Source organism: Rhipicephalus microplus, chromosome X, assembly GCF_043290135.1.
Source record: "Rhipicephalus microplus isolate Deutch F79 chromosome X, USDA_Rmic, whole genome shotgun sequence".
Lineage (NCBI taxonomy): Eukaryota > Metazoa > Arthropoda > Arachnida > Ixodida > Ixodidae > Rhipicephalus > Rhipicephalus microplus.
Genome location: NC_134710.1, coordinates 74014166 through 74027358, shown reverse-complemented (window position 1 = coordinate 74027358; position 13193 = coordinate 74014166). Strand labels below are relative to the sequence as shown.

Genomic DNA, 13193 nt, shown 5'->3' with positions numbered 1-13193 from the left:
GCACACAATATTCCGTCCACCACCAGGCACGCCAGCAGCACCCGAACCACAACGACGGCGCATCCCAGTACCACGAAGACAAGTACGGTGCGTTCATCCACCCAGAAGACCACCACCAAGACGACAACTCGTCTCACAAGTACTAGCACCAAGCACCCAACTCACATCGCAAGCCACGCTCATGTTGCGCATACCACTGCCATCCCCGTATTGAACGAGTGCGGTGCTGTTTTATTACAAGCTACGTCTAGTAAAACGAACGTCAAAACAACGCATAAGTACGTGACGACAACGCATAAGCATGTGACACCGCACAAGCATGTGACGACGCACAAACCACCCACAACACGATGGATTGCTACCACGCGTAAGTCTACAAAGGGTCGTGTAACCACGCCTGTGCATTTGCTCAAGATAAGCCCACCGCATGCACCCGAAGCGTGCGAGTTGATGCCACAACCAGTGACTACGTCAACGCGTCGCACTGCAGCCACTTCGCCAGCCCCCAAGACGCGGCCGCCCGTGGACGAGTTCTTGGCGGCGTGGGGTTACTTCAAGCACCACAACTCGTTGGACCCGCATAACGCCAGTCACTGGCGGGAGTTTCATGGTGTCAACGGTCCACACGCGCCACGGCGCCGGGACGTGGCCAAGAGGAACGACGTGGTGGTGATCATGCCACCGTGGCTGCGCCAGCCAGCACACCCAGGGCTGGCGTTCGTGGTGCCACCAGCCCGGCATATGGCCAAGCGCGAGCAGCAGCCACCGCGTCCTGGGCTCACATTCGTGGTGCCACCGGTCGAGCCAGGGGCCCGGCTTGTCAAGCGCGAGGAACAGCCAAATGGGTCTACGGCGGCACCCTACCAGGTCTATTGGTTCAGCAGCTGGCCGCCGGCCGGCAGAGAGGTGTCGCGGCTGCCAGGACGCGACAAGGCCAACTTTGTGAAACTCGCAGACTGGTGGCAAGATGTCATCAGGACTTACAATGGCCACCATCGCAAAAAGCGCGGTTTGCAGCGCCGCTAATTAAAGATTGCCGGCTTCCAGTGTCGCCTCTCTGAACGCGCGCGCCGGGGAGGGGGGGGGGGCGCGAGGGGGTAAGCTCCATCGAGCGCCCTCTGGCTGGCCTCATTTCGCGGTGACGTTTCGGGAAGCCCACTGAAAAAGAAAGCGCGCCGCCAGTCGAGCGTGTCTTTGGCCCGCGATGCCGGCGTGCTGACGGACGCCCCATGGCTGCGCTCACGGTGAGTGTGCCCCCTGCCCGCGCGGCTCCGTGACCACGAGCGGGGCCCCCTGGCCGGCCCACCTCGGTGTCACGAACCCGCTCTCGTGAACCGCGGTTCGCGCTTTGCTCCAGGAAATGCTCGCCTCCGACAGTGCTGATTATTGAAAAACGCTCCCGGAATCGGGCCCACCGGCGCGCTTAAAGTGAAACATCCGGGTGCCGTATTTTTAGCTGAGGGCGCGCTTACTGCGCCAACGCCGAGCACTACACGTCGGGTGTGCGCGTTTCCTGGCGCGGCGATGTCGACACGACGCGAGTGCGGCGAAGACCGCTGAGCCCGGCAGTATGCTGTGGAGGAGCAGTGCTGTTCTGTGTTGGTGAATCCGTGCTGCTTGGCTGCATTCTGCGACCGCCAACCTCGAGGGGGAACGGCCCTGCCGACTATTTGCCCAAGACGCTGGGAGTGGCTGCCACAGGCATTCGCGCAGAATCGCGTCTTGGGGCGCGCCCCTTTTACCTGTGCCCGCAATATAGTTCCTCCTGGCATACAGTCGTCGTTTGGCGGCTTAGTTGAAAAGCAACAGCATCGGCGGCTATGCTGTACCTGTTATAACGCCGGTGGAAAAATGCACGCCATCCATGCTCCTTAAACAGCCCGCATCGGCTTAATACTGGCGACGAGACAAGAGTGCTCTCCTCGAGAGGGAAGGTGGGACAGTGAATTACCTTGACCGGCCATGGCCAAGGGCGATTCACTGTGGCTCTAGAGCGCGCACGTCGGATCCCGCGACCATCGCAAACGCAGGCTGAATACTGCTCACTGGACACGCTCAAGTTCACTTCTAAATAACTTCTACTCTCACCTGTCGCATTACACTGAGGCAGCCGAGGAGACAAGAGGTGCTGCCCTTATCCGAATTAAGATGGAGTTTGAAAAGCAGGAGCTTTACGTGCGTAATCACGTGTAATGCCCGTGAAAACATCACTTTCCGGAAATAGTCGGCTCCTCGACTTGCGCTGCTCGATTGCAAAGGGGTGAAAAGGGTCACAAATAATAATGAGCACTTGCATAACTGGCAGTCTTAATCTTCATCTGTGTTGATTCTCGTTTTAATAGCACTCAATTAGACGGTGTTAACAGGTTTGTGGAATTTGCGCTGGAGTTTGAAAACCTATGAAGTCGGCTATTTACGACTAATATACTATCTATATACCTTGTTCCACGCACCAATGTTAATGGGGCATCTTAGTGCTTATCACGGTGAACACACACGTGTTTTCGCAAGTGTCCATGCTCAGTTCACGCCTTCCGTGCACGTCCGCTGTTAACCGAAATAACCAGTTTAACACTACGACTCAGCACGAGCTGCATGTGTGTTCGGTCCTAGCACACTTCATAATGTTATGCTTGGGGGTTTACCGCCGATAAAATACCCCGAAATTTGCAGCACCATGGCTGTGAATCACATCTTCGTATGCTGTATATCCCGGTTCACGGGTGCGCCACATGATCATTTCTTGTTTTCCGCTGATACTAAACGGACTCTCGCGACATGAGGTGGCCGCGCTCAGTCAGCCACGAACGGAAACTACGCGGTGCATCTGTCTTTGACGTCTTCGCCCTGGACAAGTGTCAACTTCCAAGAAGAGCGAAGGAGCACAGCATGAAAATCGTCGCTGAAGTGATGCCTTGTGTTGTGCTTTCGTGTTGCCCCAGCCAAGTGTGTGCTTTCGCCACTGGATACCGCTGGCACCAATGTTCCGCCATACGCTCTGCAGATGTGAGGCCACCGTCAGTCGGTGTATGAATGACGTGATGAGTGTGCATGCATGCCGTCGTTACGCAATGTTGATGCCCGAAATGCCGTGATCTCGTCAAGCATGTATACGGTGCCGCAGAATTCATCTTTATTATTCGCCTAAAGTGCGGGGGTAGCAGGTTCCGGACTGCGATGGTGACACAGAACGTGCGATACTTGGAGTAAAATCGTGTAACACGAGCAGCGTAACAATGTACTTGCGGCAGCGCATGGTCGGCAACGCTGTTTGAACCAGGAGATAACATAGAGACATCCATATGAGCGCAACATCATATGCGAGGCGTGGGTGGTGCTGCAGTTAGAATACCGATGAAAAATAATAATCTACATGAACAATCATAGAGAACACTCATCTCCCCAACGAAAAGCTACCCAAGTTTCTGTCATAATAATTGTCATCTTGCCGGAAATTGTAGGAAGTAAGCGGCATGGCGCACTACACCGGTGGCCGCATTTTGTTGGGGGTGAAATGCAGAGATCACCAGTGTGTTTGGATTTAAGTTTACGCTCAAGAACCCCGGGTGGTCAAAATTAATCCGTCCCCCACTAAGGCGTGCCTCATTATTACATTGTGGATTTCACACGTAGAACATCAGCAGTTACTAATTTAAACAGAAAATGGTGGGGCTCAAGTCCAGAAACTGCCCAGTGAGTTACGATAACGCATACACACGAGACATGTGTGTTAGTTTTGACCGCACGGGGTCCGTTAACGTGCGACTAAAGCCCGAAGTCTGAGCAGTGATATGGATATGGCTCACAAATATCTTCAAAGGCTCGTTTAAAAAAATGCTTGGCACGTGCGAGGAGTTCCTTTCCTACCCTTCGGACTGATTTGGTACTGAAAGTTCATGCGGTTTTACATTAAAAAATAATGAAGACACTGTACGTTTGCAGCTTGAGCTATACACAGAAATCAGTTGAGAGTATTCATATAAAAGTAGTGTGTCCGTGGAATCCGTTTATCACTGTTCAATGGAAGATACCAGATGCAAGCTGGTGAAATTCAATGTAAGGCAAACTTTTCTGTGCATAAGAAACTGAGTGGACGCATTCGTTTTCCGACTACTCATGAATTGCCGAAAACACCACGAATTCATCTGGGTGTCTCTATCAAGAAAAATAGAGAGAAAGAGAAGTCTGATGCGTGTATCATTACCAAATATGGTGAGACAGGGAGCGCGTGCTTAATTCAGCTCTTGCAAAACCTGTATATAGCTGTGTTGTTCGTACGACCACGCTTGCCTCGATAGCGACATTTATTACGTCCACATGGTAAAGCGGACTTGACTTGATATATACGAAATAAAGAAAGCTCCCTTTGAGATTTGTAATTGAATGCAAATGACCATTGAGAAGAGAAAAGTAGCCATGCTAAGGGAACACAAACAGACGCACGTTTTTTTAACAAGGAATTTCAAGGGTGGTTCCCGTGGGGTACCAAATCGATGGGTGTGTTCTCCAGAGACCCCCCCCCCTCCCAAAAAAAAGTAATCCTTCATCCGTCACAGCCCATTTAACACACATTCGCGACGTGCCAAACTTCATTATCATGTACACGAGGCGTGAACGCGTTCCGAAGGCAAGTTCAAAATTACCGCCCAGCTCTTGCTGTGAGTGGGCAGGTTACTTTGTACGTTCACAAAAATAACGAGACGGCTGGACTGCGAAGAGGTGTGCGATGTGACTGCCCGAGGCGTCCGAAAGAACCAGTGCTGGCAAGTGAAGCAGCGATCAGGAGCAAATTGCGGCTTCGTATCGCACGCGGCGGCTGCAGGATGTGTCGGTCTCCGAGCGTCATTACGCGCTGCACACGCCCTGCTTCCCGTCTAGCGCACGAAATTGTTGGCGCCCCGCGGAGCGGCAAGCGCGTGGCGCGCAGCAGTCGTCGTCAGTGGGACGGCGCGCCACCTCACGATCGTGTATACACGCACGCTGTCGGCCCAAGCAGGGTGGGCTGATCCCCGGCCGTCAAATCTGTCACCGGGAGAGCTGCTTGGAAATGGCGAGCGCATGGTCGCCCCAGCCGTAACCCGAGTGATACGGTGCTCTTGCTGAAAACAGCGCCCAGGATAAAGACGATCATGAAGATACAAAGACCACTTGTTCTTTAGGAGATGATGCGGCGACGCTCGAGAACGTTTAGCTGCAGGCGACAGAAACCGGAGCTTCCCCTGCTCTCAGCTTGGATGCGGTCAGAAGACACCACTTTGTGTCTCCCACGCATGCATGCATGTTCTACACGATGCCCATATGTCCTGTGCTACAGCAACGAGAGCGGAAGGCCACCTGCGAACATTGGGGTCACCAGGTCAGCAATTTGACATCAAAGCGGCCGAACTTTCACCGAAGCCTTTCGAACGGCTTCCGTTAATCGCAGAACAGCGCGAGAAGGTCGTCGTGCACATGTGTAAATCCCCGTACCAGCCGAATGTCCACTCAGGCGAAGGGTTGACCCGGGAAACTGACAATGCGCAGATGGCAGCTGTCGCCCGAATCCTCTTTCTTCTTTACGTATTTGGGGAAATGTTTTGCGTCACGCATATGGGCGGCACCGGAGAGAACGGCAGGACGAAGCTTCACAGGGATGTGCTAATGTCCTAAAACAGTGCCACAACAGACAAGTCACGCGACTATGGCTATACTCTGTGCTTCGAAAATGAAGGCAGTGTGAAGTTTCATTCAAGCCGACCAGTATGTCGCCTGTCGAACTGTTAACGAGACTTATTCCGGGAACGACCGACACTTCAATTATATGAATACGAACAAAGACAGAGAATTTTCGGCAATGAGTTTGTAAAGAGCAGATAATTGTTATTGTTGCGTTTTTCTAGCAAGGACAGTGCTGTAGCCAAGTGGATAGAGCTCGCGGCAACAGTGGCACCATAGTGGTTGGCTTCAAGTGTTAAACACCGGATGCCCGACCTATAAATACATAAAGCGCGGTAGGACAGCCCCCCACCCCCTTTTTTTTCCTAACCTCGAAGAAAAAAAATATCGTTACGCTCATGCGAGGAAGCGTGTTCGATAACTCTCGAGGCTACCGCAGTTCAATGAGGGCAAACAGCAACAGCGAAAATTAGTCCAAAGCCCTCATCATGGTGCGTATCTTCATCAGCACGTAAAAAGCCCGTATCTTCTCCTTCCCCTTAATTTAGAATTGTAAACAGCAACACAGTAATCGAGTTAAGCCGCTGATGTCGAGCTTACGCTGTGGGCAACGCGTTTCTGGTTCAGCCTGTTTTACACGGAACATGAACTCTTTGACCTTTAGGCTATAAGGTGTCGTCACGGCATTGGCAAGCTCTCGCCGCTTCGGGCGCGCACGCATTGATCAGCCCGCTAGGCCTTCTTCGTTGTCTCAGATCTCCGAATACATCGCCGTTCGGCCTGTACGTCGGCGGCGCCACTCATGTAACCAGTGCGACACACCGCGGGGACGGAGCTCCAAACATCGAATATCCTCGATGCACGTATACCGCGGTGTATAGGATTAGTGCGAAGTGAGAGAAGAAATGACTATTGTCAAAGCCGATCGCTTCGATTCCACGTTACGGGAAACGCTTTTGTGCTGCGATTGACGGTATATAAAGATAGAAGTGTTCACGTCACTTTCATAGAAACGCGTGCTTACGCGACTGAACTCAAGAAAAATACGAGGACAAAAGCAAGCCAGTGCATGGTTGTTATGGTGGTGCGGAAGCGCACACTTTTGACTGACAAGTCCATGCGAGATTGACCCTATAGGTAGGAAGCGGGTGTAGCTGCGCTCACACAATGTGCGACGCCGATCATGCTCCTGCACAGTATACAAGTGACAATTTGACAGATAATGCTCAACAACCAAGAGCGGACAGCGTCAGCCGCTGCGCCAAAACCGATCGCTAGTGCATGCAGCCGCTGCTATTCCTGGCAAGAACGCGGCGGCCGCATTTCGGTGCGCCGATTGCGAAAGGCTGCTCTCTGTTTCTCGAATGCCAGCGCTGTAAAGGATTCTAGAATTTCTCCTGCCGCAGAATCGGGCACAAATATACTCAACTGCATAGTGGGCGCGCGTGCTCTGAAGGGGTGTATATACTGATCTGTTTCGCTGATCTGGCTCGATAAAGAAGACGAACTGTGTAGACATATTCGAGTATGCTTCCCACGTTAGCGCTGAGTGGCAGGTAGAGAGCGCGAAAGGTCGACCATGGCCCTTCGTCAATAGCCAACAGCTTCTTTGAACTGACATCATTGTAATTCCCAGAGATCTGAGCATCGCGTGTAAACACCGCCATGCACTTCAGGTAACGGTGGAAGACATGTGCACCGCGACTTCTCGCACAGCCTTTGGCGCGACCAAATAGTGAACCAGCATGACCACTCCTCTCTTCCACTGCTCCTGTCATGTCATATCAGCGCCTTTTAAGAAGTGATCTCGTGCCACTCCACTATGTCAGTCAGCGAGAAAAAAAATTATACTGGTGCACGCACTTTTGATGGTGCCTAAAGTGTAGATGATTTATATGTGGGGTGTAATGTCCTAAAACTACCATATGATTATGAGAGACGCCGTAGTGGAGGGCTCCGGAAATTTCGACGACCTGGGTTTCTTTAAAATGCTGTAGGCCTGTGTGCTCAGATTTGGATGCATGCTCCCAAATCTGAGCACATGGGCTTACAGCATTTTGGCCTTTATCAAAAATGAAGCCGCCGCAGCCTGGATTCGATCCCGCGACCTGCGGGTCAGCAGCCGAGTACCTTAGCCACTAGACCACCGTGTCATCGACGCCTATAGTGTCGACTGAATTCAGGAACAGCGCAACCTACAAGTAGTTACTTCGTAACTACGGAAGCGAAAGAACAAGAACAGATTGATCCTGTGGCGTTGATTGATTCTGTGGAATCGTTGTGCGCCGTCTCTCATTCTCATCTGTTTGTCATTAGATCTGATTATGATGGTTTTATCAGCCATCTGCTGCCATTTCTGATGTATCGCGCCCTTTATATCCTAATACTCATGATTCATTTAATAGCGTTGGTGTGTTTACCTCGAATTCCGCGCCGGCTGATTGAGCTGGTTAACATACAGCGTTTCTCACGACATAAATGATCATAAACTGACCAGATATACTTGCAAGTGTAGATAATATAGTTTCTCTTGGACTTAAAGAGATAAATCTGAGCCCGGTAGAGACACTATTTCGCAAGTCGAACAAATTTAGCAGCGCGATAAAGCGGACCCAATTGCTGAACCCACAAAACCATGAGACACGACGAGGGGCGCGATGAGGTCGAATCTCGCGCTGTGTGCGAGTTTCAGCCAGCTGCAGTGTGCCTTACATGCTGGGGTGAATGGGCGAATCGCGGGAGGAATGTTCGTGGCGAGCCCCTTTCCCCGTCGCCCATTAGCGAAACACGAATGTCTCCTCGTTCCTCCTTGACGTCTCGTCTGGCGCGCGGCCCCGGAGTCGGGAAGCCAAGTGACGGCTGTTCGGTGCCTCCGGAAACTGCATCATGCACGAGACCTTCGTGAAAGTTGCGAGTTCTTTTTTCTTTAACTTACTCCTGCACGTCTCATTGGGCCAGCAACCCGCTCGAGGGCACTGAAACCCGACGAGACGGCGGCGTCGCGGTCGCCTGCCTTTAGCGCGCCAGGTCGGGCGCCCCACCTCTCGGCGACATCTGGAGCGGGCGACAGCGGCCGAGCGTGCGTCGACGAGAGCCGCGACGACCGCGTTTCCAGAGATGGATCGCCTTTTTTTTTCTTTTTTTTTTTTGCTTACCTTGGCGCGCTTCGCAAAGGAGGTACCTCGCTGAATATCGTCGACGGCGTTCTCGGCTAAACCTCATGTGGTTACTTCAATACGCGCGCAAGCGCATGTTGTCCAAGGTTCCGCGCCGCTGATCCGGCGGGCGAAAATCGCCACGGAAGTGCGACTCGACCTACGTTCCGTTCCTGGTTCTTTTCAACTGCAACCGAGGAGAGCACGTCTCGGCCTTTGTCACTGCATGCACGCTCTGCAAGTCTCGCAAGAACTCCCTCTGGACGCTAACACGAAAGGATATGTTAGTGCTGTTATTGTGGTATATATGTATGTGGGCCAACTGGCGTGCGAGCATCGCTCAATTTTTCAAAGCTTGTAGGGGGCAGCCACCTTTTGCCACCGCTGGTCAGGCCAGAGAGAAAGAGAGCTCGTCGAAAACCGAACCGCTACTGCTGCATATAACATTTCTGCTGCTACGAAGTTCGCATCGCCATCCATTGTATATTATAAAACCCACAGTCCCTGCGCTGGCCACGTCAACACGTGATAGATGGGGTTAAGATTATATGCGCTTTTTTTTCTAAAAGAGGGTACGAGAGTAAAAAGATGTCATACCATGTTGGGCCCTTCACTTTCTCCGACACCGGGCGCAAGTTGCTACGACATTAGGGAGCTTTAGAATAGCACACTGCGAGCCCCGGCGGTGCAGTCGCTGCCACTGCGCATGCGTCGTAACGCGCTGAGTCAGCGTTCGCGTTCGCGGACCAGACGCAAAAAATCTGAAATTGCGTGCGGGGATGGCGGCCCGCATGTGGCCCGCAAGCGCTTGTTTCGAGGCTACGGTGTCGCTGCAATCGCGCGCTACGGTTCCCAGCAGAACAAACGCTATGCTAAAACTCATATGGCGCCCGCTACACCCGCAACGCCCGCAGCGCTTGCAAACGGTATTCTAAATCTCCCTATTATCACGATAAAGGGATGCGTATTTCGTATAAGTCCTGAAGGAAATTTCAGGCAATAGATTTCAGAAACTTGACTCAAAGAGTTCACGCGAATTTTGATTGACTGATTGATTGATTTGTGGGGTTTGACGTCCCAGAACCACCATATGATTACTAGAGGCGCCGCAGTGGAGGGCTCCGGAAATTTCGACCACCTGTGGTTCTTTAACGTTCACCCAAATCTGAGCACATGGGCCTACGGCATTTTCGCCTCCATTGAAAATGCAGCCGCCACAACTCGGATTCGATCCCGCGACCTGCGGGTCAGCAGCCGAGCCACTAGACCACCACGGCGGGCTTCACGTGAACCTTAGAGAAAAGGAAGTGGCCTCTCGAGCATTTCAAAGTGTGGAACCGCTGACCCATGAACGGTGCGCAATGAATGGAACAAATGAACATGTCTTCGCTAAGACACATACTCGCGCGTGATGATGAGCAGAAGACCGACTCGGGCAACGCGGCGGGAAACGTGCAATGTTGTGCACGAGTGACGCCCAAATAAGAATGTTGGTTTTTTTTACCCTATACACGCTGCAACATCCATGCATGAACAATGAAAGTTGACAATGTTGTAGGGCATGCAGACGTGTGTGTAAAAGGAATGCCGGCAATGCGTGTTTTAATATTAAAATAATATTGCTTATGTATGCGTGTTTTATTTTGTTGGCGAACGAAACAGAACAGAATAGGGAAACGATTTCAGACCAGAAATGATTTATTCAAATTTAGATTACTCTACTCTTACCATGGGGGGTACGCTAGGCGAGGGCCGCACTGGCTTGAGCCTGCATTGCTTTAAGGGAACTCTGTTTGAGAATTCGGAAAAGGGGCATAACCAAAACAGAAAAAGACAGGCAACACTACATATGAGCACTTTACCACTAGCTCCTCCTCCTTTACTCCATATTGATAACAACATTGTGCCAAAGCAATACAAGTACATGATGCACCAACTCGCCCAATAAGCAGCATATTTGGTCTCAAATGCCAGCCCAATATGGTCGATCAGCCATTGCTGGTCAGCCAGGTCCGAACTAGACACTGCTCCAGCAAGTGTGTTGCTGCCTACTCTGTGTTTCTTAGGCGCGGCCTAATGGAATAAAGTGTACGACTCGCTGTGCACCGAGGACACAACGCTCGATTGGCCAACTTTCCAACCTCAAGCCCTCTCGGAGAACAAAGAACGAGAGTAAATTCTCCCCAGATGGCTAGCGACGGCTTGCACTCGAATCTGCTTCGTGAGTAGGTCATTCTTACATACACAAACGATACTTCCATGTAATCTGCAGTCACGGGCGATCTGCGACACAGGAAAGCAGCTCCTGAGCTACATATATGTACGGTGACTGGGCGGCTCTGCCCGAGAACAAAAGGCCCGAGGCGCGTTCCTCTGTTTCCACCTGATGGCCGACCAAGCTTGCGCCGTGTGCCATTAGATCGGCGTCGGAACGAGCCGATCGTGACCGGCGGCGTTGGGATTATGGGCAGGAAGTGCAGAGCGTTTCGAGACGGAAACGAGGCGCGCCTCGCACAGCGTTCCTCTCTTCGGCGAAAGTGTGCGAGAGCTGGACGACTTCCACGTGATGCTGTTCGTCGAACGTGCTCCGGTCACATGTCGACAAAAAAACAAACCGAACTCCCTCTGACTCACTCACAAACTGACCTCTTATGATTATCTTAAGGCGCGCACTTCCACTAAGAATCGCAATATTTCTAAATCAGGTTTGCTCAAACTCACTCGTCAGAATCGGGCAGTTTCACTTGGCCTGGGGTCTCTCAGTATACATTTAGGTTTAGTCGAGAAGTGAACATATCGAATCTTAAAACCACCGTCGTACGAGAGTGATGTCGGGAATGCAGAGGTACTGAAAAAGTTATATTCATTTAGAAAAAATAGAATAAACAGGTCTACGATCAGGTCAACTTGGCGGTTCAGATTGTACCAGAAAATATTTCGGTGTCTCTCGTTATCATACCGTGGTTTTAAGACGGAAAGACCCAACAAGGATCATTATTCGGAAATCATTTTGATTAAGAACAAAACATAATACAAGGACCTTTACAAGTAATGAAAGTTGTTGTGCGTGCACGCCACACTTTTGTTTGAGCAGCTGTAGATAGAATTTTCTTGTTTGTGTCCGGCCCTCTACGGGCATGGAGGCCTGCCTCGTAAACAATGAGACGGACGCTGTTAAGTTTGTGCGTACAAAAAAGTCCCCTGGTATAATACCCCTTTTCAACTTAGATTAACGATGTATCGTAGAATGTCTCCGAGGGATATCGCGATGGGCTCGAGATATGCGCCATCAAAGCTGCAGTAAAAATGTTTCTCTTAATCTTCATTTGTTTTCAACAAAACGCCGCTTAGGGTCCTGAGGGTAATGGGAACGCATTCCTTCATAATGATTATTGAGGAAATGTCTTGAACTGAAAATTTGTATCGAGTGGGCAGGCCATGCGAGCTAACCGACTACGATTCATAAGTTGCAAAATGATCGCTCAGATGCTCAATTTAAAAGATAATTGACTATTTTACTGCTTCACTCTTTGTTATGTGTTCATCAGGTAACGGCTGAGTGTAACTCTCAAAGAAGCGTATATATACAACAGAGAACCCCGACGTACAAATGGCGCTGGACAGAAAGAGAAAAGAGACAACATCGATATTTCGCTGTAGATTTGCTTGCTGAAGAAAGCTTTCACGCTTGCCGACGTTGCCCGCGAAAACCCTCGGAGAGTCTCCTCTGCGGACCTTATTTTGCATCACAACTATCGACATGGAGGAGCCTTCGTCGCTCGTGTATACGCGCCGATGCTTTCAGCCGATAGCTCCATGGCTGCCGACCAGCGCACCACCATACAAGGGCCACTGCACTGCAGCTCTTCGGCTTTTACGGTCAGTCTCGACCCAGCGATAGCGCTGAGCAGCGCGGCAAGCCGTTCACGATATCGCAGCCCCTAAAGAGGGAAACGAAAGTGCGCGTATTCTTCTCGGCGTGACAACAAGGTGCTCCCGAAGAGCAAGAGGGACGTGCACTGAGTGACCCGTCCGCTGGGGCAACACGGCGAGTGCCGCGCCGTGCGCAGAGAAAGCGCGCGCAGCATTCGCTACACACCGATGCGAGAGGGATGCGGGGAGAGCCACGCGGCGACCGGGCGTTCCGGTTGCAATCGCCTAATTTGAGGTTAACGGACGGCGCTTTGCATACGCCGGCGCAGGGCGTGTCGGCATGCGCTGAAAGAGGCGCTCACCTTCTCTCGCGTTATTTCTCTCCCGTCAGGAAGCCGCGATAACAGCGAGCGCGCCTCGCCGTTCGTGCCGCCCGACCAGGCCTATCCGCACGACGGCGGAGCTAGCAGAACGCATCGGCGGTGGACGCAAAGTGGAATGGACGTTATT

At 51.6% G+C, this 13193-nt stretch overlaps 1 protein-coding gene across 1 annotated transcript in view; it reads left to right on the top strand.

The window, feature by feature from the left end:
* The first annotated feature begins 1154 nt into the window (after positions 1 to 1154).
* LOC119176670 (uncharacterized) overlaps positions 1155 to 13193 on the top strand; it is a 40134-nt gene continuing 28095 nt past the window's right edge. Inside the window, exon 1 of the mRNA XM_037428028.2 lies at positions 1155 to 1244. Within this exon, the coding sequence (XP_037283925.2) occupies positions 1230 to 1244 (15 nt within the window). The 5' untranslated portion in view covers positions 1155 to 1229. The remainder of the gene's footprint in view (positions 1245 to 13193) is intronic.